At 42.3% G+C, this 25,439-nt stretch overlaps 2 protein-coding genes and 2 non-coding genes across 6 annotated transcripts; 3 read left to right on the top strand and 1 right to left on the bottom strand.

Annotated features, from left to right (window-relative positions):
• The first annotated feature begins 12,266 nt into the window (after positions 1 to 12,266).
• Positions 12,267 to 14,360, top strand: rpl12 (ribosomal protein L12). Of its 2 annotated transcripts, none has more exons than XM_015953249.3 (6): positions 12,267 to 12,439; positions 13,246 to 13,319; positions 13,536 to 13,634; positions 13,733 to 13,814; positions 13,892 to 13,978; positions 14,206 to 14,360. In XM_015953249.3, the coding sequence occupies exons 1-6, from the start codon at positions 12,403 to 12,405 to the stop codon at positions 14,322 to 14,324; spliced, it is 498 nt and encodes a 165-aa protein (XP_015808735.1). In that variant the 5' UTR covers positions 12,267 to 12,402; the 3' UTR covers positions 14,325 to 14,360. The 2 variants fall into 2 exon arrangements, with proteins under 2 accessions (XP_015808735.1, XP_054587955.1); XM_054731980.2 differs by having other exon boundaries at positions 12,276 to 12,543.
• On the top strand, positions 13,354 to 13,480 carry LOC129153299 (small nucleolar RNA SNORA65). The gene has a single exon (XR_008559480.1). It is a non-coding gene; the product is annotated as a small nucleolar RNA SNORA65 (small nucleolar RNA).
• Positions 14,020 to 14,146, top strand: LOC129153298 (small nucleolar RNA SNORA65). The gene has a single exon (XR_008559479.1). It is a non-coding gene; the product is annotated as a small nucleolar RNA SNORA65 (small nucleolar RNA).
• Positions 14,361 to 15,347: 987 nt separating the features above from the next.
• pole3 (polymerase (DNA directed), epsilon 3 (p17 subunit)) lies at positions 15,348 to 19,189 on the bottom strand. Of its 2 annotated transcripts, none has more exons than XM_054731982.2 (4): positions 19,080 to 19,189; positions 16,397 to 16,482; positions 16,147 to 16,265; positions 15,348 to 15,830 (listed from the first exon to the last, which is right to left on the bottom strand). In XM_054731982.2, exons 1-4 carry the CDS (start codon positions 19,101 to 19,103, stop codon positions 15,661 to 15,663), a joined length of 399 nt encoding a protein of 132 aa, XP_054587957.1. In that variant the 5' UTR covers positions 19,104 to 19,189; the 3' UTR covers positions 15,348 to 15,660. The 2 variants fall into 2 exon arrangements, with proteins under 2 accessions (XP_054587957.1, XP_015808736.1); XM_015953250.3 differs by lacking the exon at positions 19,080 to 19,189 and adding an exon at positions 17,303 to 17,556.
• Between the last annotated feature and the right edge of the window lie 6,250 nt (positions 19,190 to 25,439).

The raw sequence follows: 25,439 nt of genomic DNA on the forward strand, positions 1-25,439 counted from the left end.
ATGCGGTACAGTCAGCATTTCTGCCATTTTTCTGATTGGTTATTTTTGAGCTGGCTAGCCCCGCCCCTCATGTACCTCTCTGCCTGTGAGTAACCAGACTAGGGGTGTTTCTCAATGCCAAGGAACCTTGCCTTGATGTCTTGGCCCCGCCCCGGTTGCCTTGGAGATACGTAATCGGGAGCCGCCAAGACAGTCTTCCAATGTTCATGTTCTACCGAGGCATGTGTTCTCCGTTTGTTAGCCTTTTAGCTAGCTGAGCGAGGATTCATATGAGGTGTCTTGTAGCCTAGCCTTGGTCAAAAATTACACAGAATACACCGCAGTCTTTTCAAAAGGATGGCGGATCAGAAGCCGGCAGCTACTTCGGGGACAATTTTCAAGTTTAAAAGTAAGTCAGCTAATTTAAAATGACTTTTTTAGATCCAAAGAAGTTATCTCTGGTTCGTTGCTTAGTAGTTGCAGCTTCGGTGGCTGGTGGGTAGTAACTCACTTATATTATTATTGAATAAATATATACACAATTTAAAAAGTTAAAGGTTCATTATATATTTATATTGAAACTAATACGTATAAAATATAATGTCTCCCGTGTCACATGACGTTAGGTGACCGCTGTGGAAGCCGCGGTTATGTGATTCAAGTCTGTTCCATTTAACTGTTTTCTTTGACCAAGGAAGGACAGTAAGCAAGGCGTCTGGCCTCGCAAGACGTCGCTTCGCAAGGCGCGCCTTGACATTGAGAAACACCCTAGTTCTCTGCGTAGCCAGAGGACCAGTCTGGCAGGCCAAGCTAGGTTTTACTTCCCTTCCATCTAAATCTGCTCATTAGATTCCGATTTTTAAACATTTTTGTTATGATTTTTGTTTGAACCAATGTTCATTTTGACACCAGATTTTATTTTAGTTTGAGTCGTAGTCTTCTGACTAAAATCTGTTTAATTTTAGTCATAATTTATTAATCCAATTTGTTTCAATTTTAGTCTTATTTTAATCAACTAAAATATGAAGCAACTTCATCAAATGCAATAATTTTCAACTTTTGTAAAGGAAATGTTAACTACACCTCCTTGAAACTGTAATGCAATATGAAAAATAAAAATTTTGATCAATAAAACTCTACATTTATAATTGTTTTAATTGCAACAATTAGTGGAAAATACCAAAATGCACTTTGACGTTTTGGAATTGTGTCTCAATATCAATCATAATGTAAACAAATTTGTATAATGTGCAATAATATTTGTAAACATGACAGAAAATGAAATCATACTATCAAAACGGTAAAAGATGTTACTCTAAGGAGGTAAACTAAAGGTAAAAATTGTCATTTATTAGCGTTTTCCCTGCAGTGATTTGCAAAGGTGGGCTGCCTGAATGCTTTTTCTCAAAAAAAAAAAAATTTTTGCACCAACCGATTCCTTAAACCAGGGGTATTCAATTCTGGTCCTAGAGGGCCGGTATCCAGCACGTTTTAGTGGTTTCTCTGCTCCAACACACTTGAATGAGTGGCTGAATCACCTGTGCAGCAGCTCGTCAGGCTCTGCTGAAGCCCGTTAATCACCTGCTGATTGAAATCAGGTGGGTTAAAACATGATGCCCTCCAGGCCCAGAATCAAATACCCCTGCTGTACACCCTCCCCTTGCCAACAGCCTGTTGAAGCAGCATTCAGCTCCAGACTCTGATTGGTTCTTTTCTCATCTAGTCCCGCCTGTTCCATTTGCTTATTCATTCTTTTGTCCGTTCCTCCCATTGACCCACTTTTCTGATAGACTTTTTGTCATTTTTTATTCGTCAACAAAAATTTTCATCAGTTTTCATCATAATTTTATGTATTTTGAAGTGATCATTTTTAGTTTTCACTTTGTTTTTGTCCACAAAAATTCATTTGTCATGAAAAAAACGAAAATATTTTGTCAACCAAATTAACGCTGGTTTGAACATTTAGACTTAACATAATCTCGTGATCTCCTAAAATGTCCTAAAATGTCCTAAAATGTCCAAGATTCATTTATTTCTAACCTCTAAGGACCCAATTAGTTTTTTTAATTGAAAACAAATATTAATTAACACAAAGAAACTGAAATCATGTCATATCTGACATATTTGTGTGGTTTTCCAATGAATGAGAGTCTGAGTTCAGTTCTGAAAACCGTTTGAGAAACATAACAAACCCCAGACTAATGTCTGTATGCCTGAGCTGTGGTACAGTAATCCTGCTGTTTTCGCCAGAAGGCGTCACATGTTTCATTAGGTTGTTGAAAAATAGGAAGCAAATTTAAACCATGTTATTTGTCTCCTTTCAATGGTAAACATGAAGTTCAAAGAGGACTGTGTGTGTGTGTGTGTGTGTGTGTGTGTGTGTGTGTGTGTGTGTGTGTGTGTGTGTGTGTGTGTGTGTGTGCATGCGTCCGTGCGTGCACGTGTGTGTACGGGCGTGCAGGATCATTGTGAACGCCTGATTGATGAAGTTTTTTTCAGGCTGGCATTCGGGCACAAAGCGGATTAATGAAACAGAAGATAAAACACAGATCCTCAGTGTGTTTTTCTGCAGCATGCACACACACACACACACTGTTACGTCACACATGATTTGGACTGCTGCTTTGCAGGACACAGGTGGGTGTTTGAGTCAGATCTAATCATGAAAACGTCTGTGCTTCTGGAGTTGCTGGGTTTTGCTTTTATGAGACACCTGAGCTGCGACCAGCAGGTTTCTGTGGAGTCGTGAGCATGAAAGTCATGTCAGACCAGAAGTCGCTACTTTTAAATGGGCTGTTTGTTTATTTGATCCAGATTCTATACATCCCGGATGAAGCCTTGGTTTTGATGGTCCTCGAGGGTCTGATCCTGGAGGGCTTCTCCACACACGTCATCCGTTTTCTAAATGTCATGCAGCTCCATGTGAACGAGACTGTAAGGGAACTTGAGGGGTCCTTAATCTAGAGAAACTGTTTAAATTAAGTCTTTGGTGTCATTTTAAAATAACCCCTGCCCACATTTGACCCTATTCAGTGGTGCCTCTGTTCACCCTGGGATAATAGCGATGTTTTATGAGGGACAGACTCTTATTGGACTTCTACCGGTGCTGACCCGGTCTCAGGTCGGTGCTGATGTGGAAGATTCCTGCAGAACCAGAGGATACATTTCAACTTCACATGATCAATCGCAACCACCTTTGACCTTCCAGATTGATGAGTATCAAGGATTACACGATAATCCAAGAGTAGGAGGGAGGCAGAGGGAAGGCAAACCACAAAGCATGCTGGGAAGCAATAAGCTGGTTTAACCCCTGAGACCTTGTGACCTCCAGCATCCGAGGCTTTTGGATTCTTCATGAACGGATTTCATGTTTTGGATTTTAGTGTGAACCTAGTCCAGATGTTCCACTGGACCACCGTGCACGCTGCTCTGTACTAGACGTCCTCATTTACATTTTAGTAATATTTAGGTCCACGGCGAGGCGTTCAGCTCATTTTGTGAGAAGACCTTAAGCTTCGTTGGAGACCTCATTTCCTGCTGCTGCTGCTGAGGGTTAACATGGTTCACTGGAATCTCTGACAGAATAAATTAAAACAAACTCCTTGGGAGTTGCTCTTCTCTCTCAATTTGTGCCGAATCGCCTGGAGACCCGTGCATCAGAGCAACTGATAAGTCACCCTTGACTCAGCGCAAACAGTCCACCCAACACGCGTTAATTAACTCCCTGCCTCAAATCCCAGCCTTATCGGGCCGGTGCGGGCCCGCCTGGGGAGGCCCGGTGCTGCTGAATGGTGTTTCATTATTATGGAGCGTGTGTGTGAGCTCAGCGTCATTAAGCATTCAGGCTTTGTTGTCCTGTCCTCCCTCAGTGTCCCATTCCTTCTGACGAGACAAAGACAGAGAGGAAGTGTGTGGACGATAGGAATCAGATTATTCAGGTCAGGCGCTCCGTTACACTCATTAACAGTCCTCGTGTCCTCCGACTCACGTTACTAATCTGCTGATAGATCCTGATCATCTGGAGCTCGTCTCTCTGGTGTGTGTGTGTGTGTGGTGGGAGTAATACCATGCTAATTCTGAGTGATGGATCAGGGTCCATTAGGGACACTCGGGCCTGTTTAGGCTCCAGGGCCCATCTGGGTCAGGACGGTCTCAGATTGAGTTATAGTGGTCTGACATTAAGCTCACAGCTCTGTTTGTTTCAGCTCAGTGTGGATTTCTAAAGGTTCTGCAGATGTTTTGAACAGGTGGAACGTTTGGAGCTGCTATAAATAAAACCCAGGTCTGATGCAGCAGCTGTTTGGATGTTTGAGGCTGAGCAGAAACCACAGATTCCACAGCGTCCTGCTCTGCTCAGAATGCCAGATCTTCTGGACTAAAAAGCGCTGGACGCTGCTGTTATCTTCGTGGAAGTGATGCATGATGGGATGGATGCGGTCGTCTGGGACGGCGCTGCTGTCAGAGATAAATGGTGTGGAGTCATGCTCGGAGAAACACCAAAACAAGGACGGAATATTTTAAAGAACAATGCGGCTCATTGAGAGTCTGCCGCTGTCGCCTCGGCTGGTTTACCTGCCCAGGAAACACCTGAAGGACCTCCTGCTTCACCAGCTCTCACCTTCAGAACTCATCAGCTCATCTGCTGTTAAACCAATCAGAAACATGTTAATAAGGTAATAATTAACAAGATTAACCGGCTGATATCTGGATAATATCTGTGACTCATGATGAAGATTGATTCAGATCAGTTTTTAGTCTCCTCAGTTTTTAATCATTTTCATTCATCAGTTTTTATAACTTTTTATTAATTAATGCTTTATTTATTCACTGATGATGATGATGATGATGATGATGATAATAATAATAATAACAACAACAACATAGAGACCAGTTAAATATCAATCTGCTGCCTCAGCCTGTGATTGGTTGATGGAGCTTCAGACATCACATCCTCCTGAGACCCGACACTTTCCTTCCTGTCCTTCATTGTGGACATTTGGCTCACCTGTATCATGATATCGTATCAGATGTTTTGAGTTACCCTATAAAGCCACACAGTTAAAACAGCAGGAAAAATCATTGGTGCCCAACTGCCCTCTGTCCAGGAACTGTACATCAGCAGGACCAGGAAAAAGGCAGAGAATATTGTCCAAGATGCCACACATCCTGCATCTACTCTCTTCCATCTCCTCCCATCTGGCAGACGCGATAGATCACTGTACACAAAAACTACCAGACACAAGAACAGTTTCTTTCCTTCAGCCATTTCTCTCCTGAATCTGTAGATTCTTTTACCATCATTTTACTATAGTTTTTAATACAAATTCAGTATGCTTATGGATATGTGTGTGTGTGTGTGTGTGTGTGTGTGTGTGTGTGTGTGTGTGTGTGTGTGTGTGTGTGTGTGTGTGTGTGTGTGTGTGTGTGTGTGTGTGTGTGTGTGTGTGCGTGCGTGCGTGCGTGCGTGCGTGTGTGTGTGGGTATGTATATAGGTGTGTGTGTAAATGAACATGTGTGTGGGTATACATGTTCTTATGTGTTTTTAGGTATTTTTATTCTCATTTATTGTGGTTGTTGTATGTTTTAGAGAGCGAACATCTACCGAAGACAAATTCCTTGTAAATATAATTTTACTTGGCCAATAAATCTGAAATCTGAAATCTGAAATCTGAATCTGGAGTCCTCTTTAGAGAACATCCTGGGCTTTTCAGTGATGTGTCATGTGACTGGTTTAGATACCGGAAAATCTCTGATGCTCCAGAAAAAAGGAGCCATGGACCAGGACTAACTTTTAAAATTCTAAATAAATATGTTAAAACAGAGTTTTTTTCTCCTTATTGAGGAACTGGTGTATTTTTGTGGCCTGAGTAGTCGGTCTCAAACAGATACATACATATTAAAAAGACGCATAAGTCCAAACTCACCTTTGTCACCCATCTGAGCTGCCATGTGGGCCTCTACTCTCTCTATAAACACTCCACACATGAATGTAAACCACCCCTGCAAACAGTCAATATTACATGGACGTGCAGATCATGTCTATATTGAGTCCGTCGGTCCAGACCACGTCTGTAGGACATCCAAACTACGTCTTTGCACAGCGGGGCCTATCTCTTTTCGGTCAGTGTTTGGTTTTAGAACATACATGCCTAAAACAAGCTGTTTCAAAAAGTCTCCTATTGTGACATCATAATTGGAGAAATTAGCATATAAAAATAAACATAAATGTAAATATTTCTCCAGGCTTTTCAGGAACACCTTAGGTTCCTGCTAGAGAGCTAACGGAGGCTGTTTGGCTTTCCTGTTGGAGCTGCCGCCTCCTGACCAGGATATACCAGGGGTAGGTTACCCTGATCCAAGAGAGCCGTAGTCCCGCTTGTTTTCCAACTATTTTTGTTGTCCCTGCTGTTGATTACCTGGATCAGGTGTGTTCAGACAATTAGAAGCTGCAAGTTCACGCATGGCTGGAAAAAATTAAGAACTGCGGCTCCCTAGGACGAGGGTTGCCTACCCCTGGTTTATACAAAGGGGGTGGAGCTTAACCCCAGTACTGGAACCAGCCACTAGGGGGTTCCCAAGAGCTTCAGCTTTCATGTTTTATTCCTGTGGTTTAGTTTTCTTCACATGGTCAAAACTTGAAACTCAGAGAAGCTATTTAATGAAAGGTATAAAATGTTTAAATTTGATAAAACCAAAAGGCAGAACTTGAGAAGGTTTGAGAGCATGTGGTGAAACACAAATAAGGTTACGCAATCCCTGGATAACACCCCGATAATACATTATGAGTTAGTTCACAGATTTCCAAGGAAAATATTTGGACTGGAAGTTCGGATGAGACGCAGGATTTAGCAGCTTCAAGACTGGGATGAGGTGTAGATGGCTAAGAGGATGTAAAGGGAGAAACAACTGTGAAAAGTGTCTAAAGGTGTTTTCAGTTGCTTCCTGAAATTGCTGGAACGGTTCAGCTTTGATGGTGGATAATTTAACGGTGTGATCAGCTGATTCCTCTCTGAGTCTCCAAACTGAGACCCCCCCTGACTGCCGTCTGCTGCAAGTGAGACACTAAATAACGCATCAGAACACTCAAACTAACCAAAACAACCAAAAGCATCCCTTCAGAGTAAGAGCAATTTGTAAGTAAGTCAATTTTATTTATACAGCTCTTGTCACCGACATAGAATCACAAAGTGCTTCACATCAAAACAAAATAAAACAAAGTCATAAAATCATAATGATCTCAAAACAGAAATAGATTAACATCAGAAAAAATAGTCATAAAATTATATAAATTTCATAAACAGATGAAAGATTACAAATTTGAGTAAAAAATAACAAAATAAAAGATTGAAGTAAAAGCAGATTTAAATAAAAGGGTCTTTAGCTGTTTTTTAAAGGGTCCATACTGTCAATGCTGCGTAAAGATAAAGAAAAATCATTCCAGAGTCGGGGTGCAACAGTCTGGAAGGAACGATCACCTCAACTTTTATATCTGGCCTTTGGAACTTCTAGAAGGTGCTGGTGAGTGGTGTTATGATTCGCCCCTTTTTGTGTTTGTTTAACCCCGTTCTCTGTTATTTTGTTCAGGTCAGCTGCAGCTCCTTTCAGGAGCCCTCCCCTTCCGTGTGAACCTCCTGGAGTGCTGCAGCTGAACCACATCACCATGACTGCCCTCACCCTATTTCAGGCCACTGCTGCCGGTCCTCAGCGTGGAGTTGTCTTATCTAGTTGTCTGTTTATGGAACGATTCTGGTTTCTGTTTTTGAGTCCTACAGTCAGTGGAGGAAGTTTTGTTATTAAAACACTTTTTGAACTCTGGTTAATGACTGTAATTCCTGCGATTGGGTAACTGCCGAACCCCTAAACAACTCAGTTTGATGGAACCATCATCAGATAATGTTCATCTTCACTGAGGGGACTAATTCCAACACACACACATGGTTGGATGGCTCATCTGTTCTAGTTGAGAATCGATTTGATTCTCCTTTCTTATCTCGTACTTGACCTTTTCTTGGGTTTTCCAATCAGCTGTAACAATTTCCTCTTATCGACGTTCTGGGTCTCAGCGGCTGTCGGCGACGCCTGAGTACACAGCTGATCTCTGCTAACGACCTTTCAGTCCAGAAGATAAAATCAGAGTTTCATCCAACAAACTCATTCATCAGCAGCTCCATCATCTCCTTCAGCATCTCTCTGCACTTCAAAGTCCCGATTAAATCATTTAATATCTATTTGTCTCCCGAACTGCCCTGTTTAAGTCACATCTTATTTTTTATCGCATAAAATCTGTGTTAAATGTTTTAAAGCATGAGCCAAACAGTCACTAAAACATATAGAAATGGCGGTTTGTTGTCAATGAAAGGTTTTAAAGTCTGGCTCTAGCACAAGGTTTAAGCCACACCCCCTTCATGTAAACCATAAAAATACACCTCAGGTCATTGTTACAGGTGACTCCGATGGAGTCCCATCTTTTCTTCCAGAGTTTGGTTGTTTTTGGTTCGGTCTGATATTAGAATCATGTTTGATCTGTGCTCAGAGGAATGAAGAACCACTAGAACACCAAACTTTGGCTCAATGGCTGGATAGTCAACAGTGAAGGAGACATTGACTCCAACATGGTCTCGGGACCACCTCCAAAAGAAAACCAGCAGCCGCTGCATCCAGATGCGACCTGGTCTGATTTTGTAAGAGGAAGAGCCGCAAAGAAACCCTGAACAGAAACAAAGATCAGTTCTGTGGACAACAAAATGTCTCAAATGGACCAGGAGATGGTGGATATGTTATCTGTGGACAGGACCCACATTTCAGCTGTTAAAGGACTCCTGGCTCTAGTTCAGTTTCAGCGACACTGCTGAGACCATCTGTCCTCCTCCACCTCCCTCACTCATGGTGTCCCACAAGGTTCTGTGCTGGGGCCTCTACTGTTCCTCCTTTATCTGCTCCCTCTCCAGAATCTCATATCATCTTTGTGACGACATCTAACTGTACATCTCCTTTAAGCCCCGTGAGATGTCGAAGCTGCAGCTGTTACACACCTGCTTAGACTATCAAAACCTGGATGGCTGGGAGCTTTCTACAGCTGAATGAAGATAAGACTGAGATCCTCATCTGTGCCCCAGACAAGCTGGTTCCCAAAGTCAGAGACTCTCTTGGTCAGCTTGCTTCTCACACCTAACCCTCTGTCAGGAATCTTAGTGTGACCTTTGACCCATCTCTCCTCCAAACACACCCTTGTGTTATGGATTAGAATTACATTTAATTAAGGACCATAAGACATTATAGATTCATATCTAGTATGAATCCCATCTTACGGACACTGGGTTATTTAAATCAGAAGATTGGATCTTTTCATTATAGGGACTTTAAATAACACTTTGCATTAACTGAGAGACAAGAGAAGAGAGAGACTTTCAAACGTTTAAGGGAATTTATTACTAAATGATTTTTAAACAATTTAACAAGACTAACTCTCTAATGATGATGTTCTGTTGGAATGAAGTGTGAGGTGGATGGTGTGTTTGTGAATGATGTTAAATTCAGAACCTCCGCATCCAGAGAAGCAAAGTTGAGTGGGAGATGATGTTTTGCTCCTAACTGATCAAAGTTTGAGACCCGTGGTCATAATAACCACATGAGATGCCATTTTTGTAGCATCCACATACCCTCAGTGAGACCTCCACGATGGATCCAGAATGCCCAGGTCCTCGGACCTTCCTTTCGGTACTGGAGCCAATGGTACAGCGTCACAGCACGACAGACTAGTGCTTGGATTGTCTCCAGGTAAAAAGCGACAGGTGTTTCACAGTGTCAAAAAGAGGACCCTCCTCGGGTCAGCGAGTTCAGCTTTTATTCTGAAGGAACTGCTGTTGGTTGGTAACTAACAGATTTTTCCCAGCTTGATAGTTCTCAGCTTAAAAAGAAAAGTATAGATGGCCTGTCCATACTTCACTTAACATGCGGTGAACTCCAAGGGATCTTGAGAAGAGATCTTGAACACTGACCTCAAAATGGCGTTGGAACTGTTTTATTAATCTGGATGTTTTTGATTCTTGACGAATCAAAGCTGACAGATTAAATAAACACCACAGAGACTCTGCCACGCTTCAGACTTGAAGGTTCTGATTGGATCAGCAATGGCAATGTGTCATGTGATAATTTACCTTATTGTATCAGCGTGTCTAGTGACTAGAATAAGTCATTTACTTATTAAAAACATATTAATCATAATATTGTGATTTCACAGATCGGTCACATTGTTTTACTGACTAACAGTTGTTTTGAAGCTTTATTGAAAATAGAGTTCTTTGATTTGATAAAAGAAAAGAAAAGAGTCTTCATCTTCTGTCTTCATTGTTGGAACGTAAACAGATTAGAAGCGAATGCATGACCTTGAGGCTGTTTCATGCACTCTGGCGCTGTGTCAAAGGGAACAGTGGTTAGAGGATAAAGAACCTCGAGGAATGGCTCCTTCATCACGTTACACTCGTCAATTTTTTATTACGATATATTTTTTCACACTTTGTTCTTGTAAAGCGCCTCGTGGATTTTATCTTTAGAGGCGCTGTATAAAAAAACATTCCTTCTTCCTTCTTCTACCGCTGAACTAGTTACCATGTTAGCTCGTTCCCTCGTGGAGCGAAGCTAAAAATGAGCAGCAGCCCAGATATTCAGAACCATGTCGATATCTGTCCCTGCTGTGGCCCTGGAGATTTATCAGAATATTTCATCACAGTTTGATCCAGAGCTCAGAAACAGCAGTAAAACATTCTGATTTCAGCAGAAATACCTGATTCTCAGCTTGCAGTTCAGATTTTATCTGCAGCTTTCCTCTGGACATCAGAACCAGCTGATGGAGAGGATTACTGCTCAGCTTTGAAGCCTGGTGGAAAACTCTAAAACCATTGTGTTATAAAAGGTCATGGTAATCCTAAAAGAGGCTTTCTGTCCATCAATCAGATTATTCAAGCGTGATATTTTCTACAGAGGGATTCTGTAAACACACAAAGCTGTGGTTTTGGAGTAGGAGTTGTGAGATTCTGACCATCCTCACACATTTTCATGATGCATATTAAACAGGCAGGCAGTGATGATCTCTGCTTCTCACCCACTTACTCCCTCTTGTGTTCTGTTGCTATTCCTGTATAGCGGCTCTGACTCAAAAAGTCCTCCAGGACCCAAAAGGGGCTTCAGCAAGCAGATTGGTGGAGGGGAGACCCCCACCCCCACCACCACCCGACCCCTTACCTGCTGCAGGGTGGAGGGGGCGTCCTCTCAGCACCCACATGCAGCTCCAGCCTCCTCTCACCTCCTACAGCAGGTAAACTCTGATATCACAGCTCTTTGTGAAAACATGAAGCCACTCTTGTCTGATTCTCCTGATGCTGAAACACTCTCATGCAAAAATCCATTTTTATGTTCGTGTTTCATGTTTTAATATTTAAAATTGTTCTGAAAAAAAAAGAAAATTTTGTGGAAGCAGATTAGAACGTTTTAAATTGATTTAATCTGGCTCTCAAATAGCTGCGTGCATTTGTTTGTTTGTTTTTCAAACATGTAAAAGTTACACCAATCAGTTTAATTATTTGGAAAAGAGGTAGGTTAGAATGTAAGACCCTATGCCTTTACACTGTTTCTTACTTCACAGAAGAACAATAAGAAACTGAACATTCATCATTATATTATATTATATTATATTATATTATATTATATTATATTATATTATATTATATTATATTATACTATATTATATTATATTATATTATATTATATTATATATTATTAAAGTCCCTCTTATTTTTGAGGTAGCATGTTATAACTTCTGAATTCTTTTTTTTTTCTTCACAAGGGTAGAAATGGACCTCCTTTATAAAGCCCACTGTTTCGTATGTGATACACACATTTCTAAGTTTTTAGTAGCTGTATCTCTTTAGCAAGATTAGCATTTTCCAAAACAATCTGCAGTCTTAAATCTTTAAGGGTTTTCTGCCTGCTCATGGATTATTTATGTACTTAGGTGTCAAGTGGGATTTTTATTTAGTATAATCATTGCTGTATTATTATAGAATTGCTTGATAAATTTAATATGAAAGTTAATAATTGTTATATTATCATTACCAATCAAATGTTTAAAATTGTAATAAATTTGAGTCTTTTGAACATTATTTAATGTGTTGGTTCTTAAACGTTCACACATTGCAAACAAACAAAAAAAGGGAAAATGAACAGAACGGGTACCCTCATGAGATTCTCGCTACCATGACATCTCGCGATATTTGGTGCAGTTATAAATCTTTCCGCGGCCTACGCTCGGCCTTTCCTTTCCCCTTAATCGGTGGAGGTGCAACAGTTATCGGTCGTCCCGAAGCCGGGTTCATCCGACACCCTCACCAACCAAGCTGAACTGAGCTCAACCTCTACAGCAGCAACATGCCTCCCAAATTCGACCCCAACGAGATTAAAATCGGTATGTTTTCGGGTAATAAATGCAGCCGCTTGTTGACTGAGACGGAGCCGCTGTGTCCCGGTGTCCTCCGCGCCTTGTGGCCTTCGGGCCGTGGCATGAAAACGGTAAAGATTGGACCGCACCGGTGTAGAAGAACGGGGAGCAGGGTTGTATGGGGGTTTGTTGTTAAAATTGGATTCAGATAGAATTACAGCAGGTGTGGAATTTAATTGGGTTGTGGGTAGGACTGCGGAATTAAGTTACACGTGTGAGCACATCGGTTAGCCGCTAATGCTAATGTTAGCTGCTTCGAAAGATACTTTTACAGAATTGTATCAACATTTTGATTTTTTTTTTCTTTCCAAAAGTAAAAATTTATTAAGATCAACGACCTCACATGGTTGGATGCTTATCCCGCAGCTTGTGCTTTTAGTCTTAACTCGAGAACAGGGTGATTTTCAGCTAAACCAGGGTTTAAGAGTCTGGTGCAACATGCACTCGTCAATAAAGTTGATGCTTTAAAAGGTTTTAGAAGTAAGAAGTTAACTAAGCAATTCTTGTTAACGAAATTTCAGCTTTTGGCCAAAAACATTCAAACCAGGTATGAGATTTCATACCAAGTGATTTCTGAGATGATACAGGTTCCTAACATGTAGATATGTGCTGATTTAAGTGATGTGCTTAAACAAATTTTTTCAGCATTTTATGATTTTATTTTAAAAAAATCTGGGTTCAAGTAATGGCACCTAAATTTTTGAGGACTTAAACTTCCAGATTAATTGGCAAACTTGAGGCAGTTAAGAGGGTAAAACTGTTTTGTGTTTCAGTGTACATGAGGTGCACAGGAGGCGAAGTGGGAGCTACATCAGCCCTGGCCCCTAAAATTGGACCTCTGGGTCTGGTGAGTATCAGATCTTGGTGACTTTGTCCAGCCTCCCGCCACTATACCAGCCAATTTCTGTGGCTGAGTAGAGTCCAGTGGAGGCTCAAAGCGACCCAGCTTTAGGAAACAGAGATGCCCACATGAATGGACGTCTCTGTGCCGAAAAGCCTGGAACACGAAGTCACTTTTTTTTCCTGACATGAACTCATCTGTTGCTCATTTTGTATTTTTTAGTCTCCCAAGAAAGTTGGTGATGACATCGCCAAGGCAACCGGAGACTGGAAGGGTCTGAGGATCACGGTGAAGCTGACTATCCAGAACAGGCAGGCCGCAGTATGTTAACCACCTCCTAATATATATACATGCAGGTCCTAATGGGTCAAATACCGGTTCTTTGTTGCAGCAGGCTAACATGTTTTTGTTTTGGATAGATTGAGGTCGTTCCATCAGCATCTGCTCTGATCATCAAAGCACTGAAGGAGCCTCCTCGTGACAGGAAGAAGGTCAAGAACAGTAAGTCTTTTAAGTGTTTTGGTCAAGTTAGGTTGAGGTGGACCTGCTGTTATATCGTTTTTTGTTTTTTTTTTTAGTTAAGCACAGCGGCAGCGTGACCTTCGATGAGATCGTGGGCATTGCTCGTGTCATGAGGCCTCGCTCCATTGCCAGGGAACTCTCCGGTAAGATGGCGGGTTCAGTAATTTGCTTATTGGATCAGCCTCCCGCCACTATACATGCCCGCTTCTGTGGCCGAGTAGAGTCCAGTGGAGGCTCAAAGCAACCCGGCTTTAGGAAACAGAGACGCCCACATAAATGGGTGTCCCTGTGCCGAAAAGCCCGGAACAGTCTCAACAATTAAGCTGCTGCACGGGCCAGAACCAGGTCTAATATTTTTCCTCCTCCTCAGGAACAATCAAGGAGATCCTGGGAACTGCTCAGTCTGTTGGCTGCACAATTGATGGTCGTCTTCCACATGATGTCATTGATGACATCAACAGTGGCAAACAGGAATGTCCCTCTGAGTGAACAGGAAGCCGTTTGAAATAAAGTGATAAAAACTGAGCGGCTGATGGTGGTCTTTAAAACCAGGAAGTTCTGAGATTAATCCTGTAGGTCAGTAGTTCTCGATCCCTGTCCTAGAGGGCCGGTGTCCAGCAGAGCTGCTGCAGATCATTCAGCCACTGAAACGAGTGATGAAGCAGAGAACCGAAAACGTCTTGGATACTGGCCCCCCAGTACTGAGAACCACTGCTGTAGGTGTTACATAATTTAAGAACCGAATCAGAACTGTCTAGGTTTAAGAAGGAACTAAAACTGGAACTATAGGTCATTGATCTGAATCCCGATAATGGACCAGTCCTCACACTGCAGTCCTGCAAGTGCGCTGTAAGGCTCTAGTATACTGGTGTGCAAATGATGGCCAAATTGAGACATCATCGATCGTAGCGCATGTCAGGATGCTGGTCACTTGCACAATTTTTTTTTTAAACCTTTAACAGGATATTATTTGAAAAACATTTAAATTGCTTTGTCTTAAAATGTTGGAGCATTAACTAATGTCCTAAAATGAACTTTTGTTGGAAAATGAGCATTTCAGATGTTCCTGCGGCGATGGATTGTGTGTAATACCTTCCACCCAAGTCTGCGTCACTGCAGGCTTGGGTGAAGTGCGGATCAAGGGTGCAAAGCGGGCGTGATCGGCTTTCCCATTGAGAATTGACGCCTCACACACCTGGGTCAGTATTGAGCTAGTGTGGCAGTGTGAGTATTGGGGTTGGGCCAATATCAGGCTGTTTGGACCATTGAGGTGGACCTGCTGTTAATTTTATCGTTTTATTTTTTTTTTGTATATTTATGTCGATGGTTTGGACATGGTGCTTAAGGTAACTCCTGGTCATGTGGTTAGATGACTTCTGTGTGCTGAAGGGTCCAAGGTCACTGATCCTTGGAGGGTTCCTGAACTGTGTTGTAGAGGAACCTTCTTCCTCAGGCCCCTGCTGTGGAGGTAACCTGCAACAGGAAGACTTCCTGTCTGATCTGAGACAAATCTGAAGGTTTCATTACAAACTTTTATTGAAGGACTTTTGTAATAAATGACTACAACAGTACAAATGGTAAAGAAAAAAACTGGGATTTCATTCTAAAACAGAACCCAGTGAAAGTCTTCACTCTGATATCAGAGGTCCAAAATCAACCACAGAAGTTTGAGGGGAACCTACGAGTCAGAATGGATGGTGACCTGGTGCAGGATCAAAAGTCTCAAACGTTAGGCCCATAAAGAAACGGGCCGACTGTTTCCTGCGAGTTTGGACGGGTGTGTGTCCGGTCTAACATCAGCTACCCAAAGATGTGGGTGGAGTCCTCAGTTCTCCACCTCCTCTTCAGGCTCCTCCTCCATGCATTGCTGCTGCTCCTCTTCATCAGCCTCGTCATCCTCTCTGCTCTTGTCATTCTCAGAATCAACCTTTTTTTCTTTATCTTTGCGTTTCTGCTCAGAAACCTCCTTCTTTCCCTTCTGGTCCTTCTTATAGACTGTGGAGAACAAAGACATTGTTAGCTGGTCCGGCTGCTGGAACACCTGGAAGCTTCAGCAGGAACTTGAACCTGATGGCTTTTCTGTGTTTACTCAGGGGTGAAAAAGTTCCTATCGACACAAAAAAAAAAAAAAAAATCTGATAAGAAAACCACATTTACAAGAATGCTGCGTTTACGGTCCGTCCAGAGTGGGAAATCCAAGGAACTGGCCTTGGAACCCCATCATGATTCGGCATTCCGACAGAGCCAGCCTCAAACTGGATCTGCTGCCTGCTGATGTCTTCTGACAGACTATTCTTAATGATGTTCTCACCTTCCAGAGCTTCCCTGAGAGGCTCCATGAACCGCTCGAACTCCATCTCCTCCATGGCAGCCAGAACGTCTCCCGCGTTCAGAGTTTTCCTTTTAGCCTTCATGGCAAAGTTGTTCGCACTGCAAGGAAAAAGGAAACTGGCTTGAGGAGCGTTGACGGGAACCATCCAGGTCTTTCTGCTGGGTCACAAATGTGTTAAAAGCTTGATCTTGTGAACAAAAATGCAGTTTTATTGGCTTTTTTTCCTCACCAGGAGGTTGCATACAACACAAACACGCTGGCTGCCTGAGAGATGGCTCTGCGAGCTTCTTTGGACACGTTCACCCCATCTGGGAGCTGTGAGAAACAAACGGTGCGGAGGAGTTATCTCAGAGCTTCACTCTGGAGTCAGAGCCAGCTCGCAACTGCTCTTTTTCACTCACAAAAAGCTAATTCACACATGAACGTGTCAAAACGTTTAAAAATGACCAAAATCGTTCAGATTCATCATCAAAACACTGAACTTTATCAGATTTATTTAGAGATGACTTATAATTAAAAGGTCTTAACTCCGGAATAAATATGAAGTACTGATAATTTTCTCATTTCAAACAAACGGAATCTGAATGTTATTTTTGATTCAGACTCATTTTGAATTTGAGCAGATTTTTTTTTCCTTTTAAATCAAAATGCAGCAATTATTAGATCAGAATCTAAAACCCCAAATCTGATTTTTATTGCTTTTTTTTTTTTTGGTCACTGACTATAAAATGGTTTTGTTTTCTAGAACATGACAAGGGCAAGTAAAATTGTATTTTGTAGACTTTTCTTGAAGCTGGTGAAATCCAGGAGGGACTGGTTAACCCTGGTTACCTTTAATTTCTCATCCTTCTTACAGATCTGTCATGTTTGAAGGGCCAGTAGCCTGAAGGCAATTATCTCCATCTCCGTGGGCTGTTATTAGAAACAGTACCCTCAACCAGAGGAGATCTGATGAACCAAAGCTCTAAGAGCCAAACCGTGAACGTCTCTGGTTTCATGTGACGTCACCAACACCCACAACAACTGTAAACTGGGACTGAATGAACACACAGCTGATCTGTGGTCTGTTTAATCCGGACAGTGGGTGGAATCAGACGGTAACCGGTGGAACCCGGACCCGGCGGGTTTCACTCACCGCCTCCTTGATGATGCGGGTGATCACCGCGTTGGGAAGATTTAGGTCTTCGGGCCTTTCCGCCATTTCTCCCGAACCACTCCGTTTCCCCCCGGTCGAGTCTCCGGTAGATGTCAGCGCGCGTAGTTAACGTGACTCGAATCCCTCGTTCTAACGTGAAAAGCTCGCGCGCCGCTGCTCAAACCGTCGTTTGTTTCGGGACGTTTCCCGCGAAGCTTTCAACCACCACAAGTCCGCCTGCGTCAACGATGAACTTTGACCTTGATGCGAATGACGTACTTCCTGTCTTGAAAACTAAAAGTACCAGCCAACATTTTCAATAACAGTCTGCAGCTAGACGTATATATGTCGATGAGCTAGACCTTGGAGGAGGAAACGTCAGCGTTTATTTATTTTTTTACTTTATTTAACAAACAATGAGTATACAACATAGAAACGAATGAAGTATACAAAACAACAGAACATGAACACACAAAGCCAGAGGTAAAAGAAAAAAGTAACAATTATAAGAATACACGCAAAAATTCACATATATATTGTTTTGAGAGCTTTTTTTGTTGGTGGATTCTGATATTGATTTTATGTACAATTCCACATGCTTAAAAATGACAGAAATTTGGTGTTTTGTTAGTAAACTTACATTTATGAATAAAGAATTTAGCTAAAAGTATTAACAGATTTATCATAAAAAAAACATTTATCATTCTTCATGGGGAACTTAAAGAAACAGAACAAAACATCTTCCCATCGTAAAGAAAACTCCCTTAAAATATGGACAGTAACAAACCTGCTAAATTCCTTCCAGAATCTTTGTGTAAAAGAACAGCACCAAAAAAGATGTGTCACAGTTTCTGGATGATCCCCACAGAAAGTACAATTAGTGTTTATGACCCTTTTAAATTTTACCATGTAATGACTGGCTGGATAACATTTATGTAGAAGTTTAAATGAGACTTCTTTCACCTTATTTACAATAAAATATTTCTGGGGGATCATCCAGACTGTCTTCCACTTGATATCTGGAACATATCGGTTCCAATAAGATATTATATACGGGAGAGAGACGATATCTTTCTGTAATAAACTACGTATTCTCTTATTGCTGTTACCAAGTTCTAGAGAAAAGCAGATTTTTCCTATTGGTGACTCAACTGGATTAGGGAGAGTGACTGAGGTAGATATTGAGCTGTCAGTGTTTTTATATAACATTAAAGCCCCTGAGGGTATGGCACCAAGCACCATTGACAATTCCTGAACACTGATTGGGAAATTATATAGGGCAATAAAGTCGATGTAAGTAAGTAGTTGTCCCTCTTTATTAACCAGCTGAGCCACCAATAGGATCCCATTCTGGACCCAAGTTTCCAGGAAAAGTGATTTATTTTTAAATAAAATATCTCTGTTGTTCCAGATAAGATATTTGTGAGGTGAGAAGTTGTGTTTATAAATGAGGGTCCACGCTAAGAGGACTTGCTTATGGAAGGGTGAAAGTTTTATAGGGAGTTTCTCAACATTGTAATTACAATTTAAAATAAAATTAAAGCCACCAAAACAAGAGAAAATATGATATGGTATAAGGTTCCAGATAGAGGTATGGTTTTTAAGAAAATGTTTAGCCCAGTTAATTTTGAAAGTGTTATTTAAAGTAGAAAAGTCTAGGACGTTAAGCCCTCCTGATTCGTACTTATTCATCACAACAGTTTTCCTAATATAATGCGTACGGTTTTTCCATATAAATTAAAGAGCATACGGTCAATATCTTTACCAATTTCCTTACCCAAATGTAAAGAGGGAGCAGCATATGTTAATCGGGATAACCCTTCTGTCATGGTCCGTGGTGAGCTGTCTGCCTGTAACCTGGTTTTTCTACTCTGAGCTTGTTTCCACAGGTGGGCGTGTCTGAGAGCTCCCAGCTGAAGCTGATCTCCTCATCAAGGCCAGGGGATTTAAGGAGCAGTGTGATGCTTCACCATGCCAGATGATTTACTCAGTTTGGGTAGCGCTAGCCACTAACCAGACCGTGACAGTTTTGCATTTGTACTCGTGATAACCTGTCGTCTGAAAACCCCTTTATGCCCTCTCCTGCTTTTTTCCCAGGTTCCTCTTAACGTCCTCAGCCTCTCCAGAACAAACCCGGATCACAACCTACCTAACACACTGCTCCATCCTCTGACCGCCCGCTCTCAGCCGCTCACCTACCACATCCATCTCGGCTCCTACACCTCTGGACAAACCAACCACCCTTCTTGGATATCCTCAGCTCACCCGGATCCGACAACCCTCCCGGTGCATTTAGTGCTGCCAAGAAACAGTAAGACCAGTCTCCAGTTAAGTTTCCGTCTGTTTCCATTAGTTATTCACTCTGTCTCCCTCCTTAGAAACCTCCCCCTGGAGCCCTGCTGCCAGTCCTGCATCTCGTCGAGTCCCGATCCTTCGTTGCTCATTATTTCCAAAAATAAACCCTTTTACTTACCTTCCTGGTTTCCGTGTGTGATTCTGCATGTCGTGGGTCAAGAAATTGCCTCCGACCATGACACCTTCAGCTTTAGTAATTAACGCTCTACCTTTCAAAGACAAGTCCCTCTGCAGCCACCGGTTGAACTTTTTTTAGGGTTTTCTGTATAATTGGAGTGAAGTTTAAAGAGCATCTTGATTTTTGATCTTTGGATATTAACAGTCCCAGGTATGTGACTTCCTGTCTAACAGAAATATTACAGACAGTATTTGCAGGGCAGTCTTTAATTGCTAGCAACTCACACTTTTTTAGATTTAGGCATAAACCAGAGGCCTCAGAAGTCTCACACTAAGAGCTAGAGGGATTTGGTTTGCATTTTTTTAAGAAGAGTGTGGTGTCATCGGCTAACTGGCTAATCACGAGCTCCTTATCAGCTATGGTGATTCCTTGTACAACACTGTTTGAAATATTAGTTGCAAGAATTTGTGTACAAAGTAAAAATAAATATGGTGAAATATAGGAGCTCCTCAATCCTACCAATGCGCATTCTGAGGAGGAACCAGAGCTGGGAGGCCTGGGGATGGACTGTCCGATCTCGGGGGCAGAAGTTGCTGAGGTAGTCAAACAACTACACAGCGGCGGAGCCCCGGGGGCGGATGAGGTTCGTCCTGGGTATCTCAAGGCTATGGATGTTGTAGGGCTGTCATGGTTGACACGTCTCTACAACATTGCGTGGTCATCGGGGGCAGTTGCTAGGGAGTGGCAGACCGGGGTGGTGGTCCCCATCTTTAAGAAGGGTGACCTGAGGGTGTGTTCCAACTATGGGGGGATCACACTCCTCAGCCTCCCTGGAAAGGTCTACGCCAAGGTACTGGAGAGGAGGGTCCGATCGATAGTTGAATCTCAGATAAAGGAGGAGCAATGTGGTTTTCGTCCTGGCCGTGGAACTGTGGACCAGCTCTATACCCTTGCAAGGGTGATGGAGGGGGCATGGGAGTTTGCCCAACCAATCCACATGTGCTTTGTGGATTTGGAGAAGGCTTATGACCGTGTCCCCAGGGGCACCCTGTGGGGGACGCTCCAGGAGTATGGGGTGGGTGGCTTTCTGTTAAGGGCCATTCAGTCCCTTTACCAGAGGAGCGTGAGTTTGGTCCGCATAGCCGGTAGTAAGTCGGACCTGTTCCCAGTGAGGGTTGGACTCCGCCAGGGCTGCCCTTTGTCACCGGTTCTGTTCATCACTTTTATGGACAGAATTTCTAGACGCAGCCGTGGTGTGGAGTGTGTCGAGTTTGGTGGCAGGAGAATCTCGTCTCTGCTTTTTGCGGATGATGTGGTCCTCCTAGCTTCATCCTGCTCTGACCTTCAGCTCTTGCTGGGTAGGTTCGCGGCCGAATGTGAAGCGGCTGGGATGAGGATCAGCACCTCCAAATCTGAGACCATGGTTCTCGACCGGAAAAGGGTGGCTTGCCACCTCCGGGTCGGGGGAGAGGTCCTACCTCAAGTGGAGGAGTTTAAGTATCTCGGGGTCTTGTTCACGAGTGAGGGTAGGAGGGATCGGGAGATCGACAGGCGGATTGGTTCGGCGTCTGCAGTGATGCGGACGCTGAGCCGATCTGTCGTGGGGAAGAGGGAGCTGAGCCAGAAAGCCAGGCTCTCGATTTACCGGTCGATCTACGTCCCAATCCTCACCTATGGTCATGAGCTTTGGGTAATGACCGAAAGAACGAGATCGCGGATACAAGTGGCCGAAATGAGTTTCCTCCGTAGGGTGGCCGGGCTCAGCCTTAGAGATAGGGTGAGGAGCTCGGACATTCGGGAGGGACTCGGAGTAGAACCGCTGCTCCTCCGGATCGAAAGGAGCCAGTTGAGGTGGTTTGGGCATCTGGTCAGAATGCCTCCTGGACGCCTCCCCGGGGAGGTGTTTCGGGCATGTCCTGCCGGCAGAAGGCCCCCGGGTCGACCCAGGACACATTGGAGAGGTTACATCTCCAATCTGGTCCGGGAACGCCTTGGGGTCCTGCCGGAGGAGCTGGTGGACAAGGCCGGGGAGAGGACGGCCTGGAGCTCCCTAATTGGGATGCTGCCCCCGCGACCCGGACCCGGATAAGCGGAGGAAGACGAAGACGAAGAAATATAGGACATCGTTGGCGAATACCACGTTTCAGGTCAAATCTCGGGGTGGAGCTGTTAATCATTTTAATAGAGCTATTGCCATTTGTGCATAAGGTTTTGACAGCTTTACAGAAAAACCTGCCGAAGCCAAATTTTTCCAAAGAATGGAAAATAAATTGATCAACTGTATCAAAAGCCTTATAAAAATCCAGGAAAAGAATGAAGCTATTGTTAGATACCAAATCAGAGTAATCAAGTAAATCCAAAACCAGTCTAGTTATTAGAAATGTGTCTATTTCGCATAAAGCCTGATTGTGTCTCATCAATAATTGTGTCCAAGACCTCTTTAATCCTGTTAGCAAGTATTAAAGCCATAATCTTATAATCATTATTGAGCAGGGAGATGGGTCTCCAATTATCAATAAAAAGTAAGTCTTTGTTTGGTTTTGGAATAAGTGTTATGAGACCTTGAGTAAGAGTAGGAGGGAGAGTGTTATTCTCTATACTTTCTGTAAAAACCTGCAGTAAACACGGGGCCAGGAGATTAGAAAAATATTTATAAAACTCTGCAGTCAAACCATCTGTGCCGGGAGATTTATTGGCCTTAAGTGCAGAAATGGAAGTACAGACTTCCTCCACAGTCAGAGGGCTGTCACAATAACTTCTATCTTCCACAGCAATCGTTTTTAGGTTTTTAATATTATTGAGAAATCCTGTTGAGACAACCTCATTATATTTTGAGTTGTATAGCTCAGTATAGAATTCGGCACAGAAATGTGAAATTTCTCTAGGATTGTCAGAGACAATGCCATTAATATTTAGTTGATGAATAGAGTTCATTTTTGATCTGCATTTTTCAAGCCTGAAAAAGTAAGCAGAATTTTGTTCGCCCTCCTTCAGCCACCACTTCCTGGATCTTACAAAAGCACCCTCAGCCTTGCGTCGATATAAACCGTCCAATTTATTTTGAAGTTCTAGTAAACTTAATTTATCTTCCTCTGAGATTTCTTCTGGGGACTTCTGGTAATAAGAGGCAATTCTGCTTATTACGTCTTGTTCTTCAAGTTTCCTTAATTTAGCAATGTGACTCCAGTGTCTTCTCAAGAATTTGCACGCTTCAAATTTAAAAAGTTCCCAATTTCTACAAAAGGATTTCTCTCTGTTAGCTTTATTCCAATAATAACCAATTAAATTACAAATCTGCATGTTAACCATTTTATCTTTTAGCAAAGAGTTATTTAACTTCCAATAAGATAAATTATGAGGTATATTATCCAGTGTAAACATTTGGATGTTAATGTGAATTGCTCTATGATCAGTGAGGGGTGTGGCATGTATATTAACGGTAATATTATCTTTATCAATGCAGTCAGAAACAAGCCAGAAGTCAATACGTGATTGCCTGGATCCTGTCTTATTGTTCCAAGTAAAGAGTCTATCATCTGGAAATTTTTTTCTCCAAATATCCACAACATTAAATTTTCCCATAAAATTTTTTAAGTTTGCACTGTATGAGGATTGCTGCCCTGGAGGCCACCTATCAACCGTATTGTCTAAAGTGATGTTAAAGTCTCCACCAATTAATAGGACTGAATTTGGGTATTCGAAGAGCCAGAAATTAATTCTTTCTTCTAAGGAGTCAAGTAATTTATCATTTTCTGTTTTATTATTGTAACCATATATATTTACTGCAATGAAAATACTGTTATTGTGTCTGATTATTGAGCAGAGGTAGTGTCCTAAGGTGTCACAGTCAGAGTGTAATACATCCCCAGAAAAATTATTTTTAAGCGTGGCAACTCCAGCAGAACGCTCAGAGCCATGGGACAACCAGATGTCATTACCCCATTGTGATTTCCAAAAATTTGTATCAGCAGGTGTGGAATGACACTCTTGGAAAAAGCAAAAATCAGTTTTAAATTGTTTGGCAAACAAAAACAAAGCTTTGCGTTTACATGTTTGTCTTAAACCCCTGGTATTAAGAGAAACAAATGAAAAAGACAAAGTTATTAGAAAAGAGATAGAGATAGAAAGTAAGTTCTAAACGTCTACAGCTAAGAATAGATCTATAGAGTAAGGGGACCGGGTGCTGCACAATTTAGGTAATAGAACAGTAAAAACCCTGAGTAACTAAGCTTATAAAAATATAGTATTTAAATATCTGCTATGGTTTAAATATAGCATTTATAAGCAAACACACTCTTCAACACAAAATAAAACTTTAACCTGAGGGTGAACATATAAAGTTCTCCATGTAAACAAACTTGCAGAAATGTTATGTTGGAGACTGAATAAGCCTCTCTATGAAGGAGGGAAAACTTCTGATCCACTGATGAATCCTCGACCTCCCATGAAATAAGCTGGCTTACCCTCCTTACGGGCTTTGTCTATCATCGGCCACAGTTTGTCACGACGTTCTCTGTCCTCCCTGGACAGATCTTCAGCGAACCTCAAATGATTGTTCTGCAGGTAGGAGGAAGTTTTGGCTGCTTTCCATACAGCATCTCTGTAGATTCGGGAGGTGAACTGCACGATGATGCCTCTAGGTCTGGTGCTACCTTGTCGCTTGGCTCCGAGTCGGTGTACGGTGTCGATGTCAGGCAGCCTATGATTTTGTTTTGGCAGAACATACTTGCATATCTCAATCACCTTTTCCCTTACGTCTTCTTTCTCAGCCTCCTTGACTCCATGTAGTCTGAGATTCCACCTCCTGGAATATCTTTCCAATTCAGATATTCTCTGTTGACAGTTGTCCACTCGACCTTCCTCTTTAGTTACTTTTTTTTCCAGGTCGCAAACTTTCCCCTTCATATCTTTCATTTCCTCACCCACAAAATCAATCGTCTTTTTGAGACCATCAATCTGGAGCGTATTCTCTCTCACCATGCTCTCAATGTTATCAGACCTGGTGTTTATTAGTGCCGACAGACGAGAAATTATCTGATTTGCATCATCTGGGTCAGAGCTGCTGCGTTCATACATCACCTTCTTCAGAGCTGGTGATTTAAGATGTGTTACAGGGAGAGGTGGAAACTCATCCATTTCTTCTTCGGCTAGCGTGAGTGCTACTGCGGTAGCTGCGTAGTCATGAAAGCTATCCATTAGCACGTTGCTGGGCGTAGCACTCTTCTCATTAGCATCCCCAGGCGCTATCTTAGACTTGGAACTTTCCAGTCCCCTTTTCGCTCCTTTCTGGTTCGGCATTCTTGCCCTATAATTACTGTATCTTCTCGTGTTTAGTGAATTGTTAGTGTTGGCAGCATAAAGTTGAGGTTTTACCGTTGTTCACGAACTTTCTGTGCAGAACTCGGTAGAAAGCGTCTACTCACTCCGCCATCTTCTCGGCGGGGTCTCAGGAAACGTCAGCGTAACCCTGTAGTTGTTTTATACGTTTAACCAAGGAAAACATTTTTTAAAAGTCTTAATTAAAAATGTATTTCTCAGTAAAAATAACTCACATAATGACGTCATTCTCGAAGGAATTCGATCATCTCCTTTTATCAAACCCTCAAACTGCACGAAGGTCTTGGTTTATTATGGACCTTTTATAACAGCTTTATTCTCTTCTCC

The sequence above is a fragment of the Nothobranchius furzeri genome, chromosome 9 (assembly GCF_043380555.1).
Source record: "Nothobranchius furzeri strain GRZ-AD chromosome 9, NfurGRZ-RIMD1, whole genome shotgun sequence".
Lineage (NCBI taxonomy): Eukaryota > Metazoa > Chordata > Actinopteri > Cyprinodontiformes > Nothobranchiidae > Nothobranchius > Nothobranchius furzeri.

Excerpts from the sequence above, each read along its gene's own strand:
- pole3 (XM_015953250.3), bottom strand. The coding sequence starts at position 17,368 with ATGGCGGAAAGGCCCGAAGACCTAAATCTTCCCAACGCGGTGATCACC. Across the intron at positions 16,483-17,302 it reads CCCGCATCATCAAGGAGGCG|CTCCCAGATGGGGTGAACGT; the intron begins GTGAGTGAAACC and ends TGTTTCTCACAG. Across the intron at positions 16,266-16,396 it reads GTGTTGTATGCAACCTCCTG|TGCGAACAACTTTGCCATGA; the intron begins GTGAGGAAAAAA and ends TTTTCCTTGCAG.
- rpl12 (XM_015953249.3), top strand. The coding sequence starts at position 12,403 with ATGCCTCCCAAATTCGACCCCAACGAGATTAAAATCG. Across the intron at positions 13,635-13,732 it reads TCCAGAACAGGCAGGCCGCA|ATTGAGGTCGTTCCATCAGC; the intron begins GTATGTTAACCA and ends TGTTTTGGATAG. Across the intron at positions 13,815-13,891 it reads CAGGAAGAAGGTCAAGAACA|TTAAGCACAGCGGCAGCGTG; the intron begins GTAAGTCTTTTA and ends TTTTTTTTTTAG.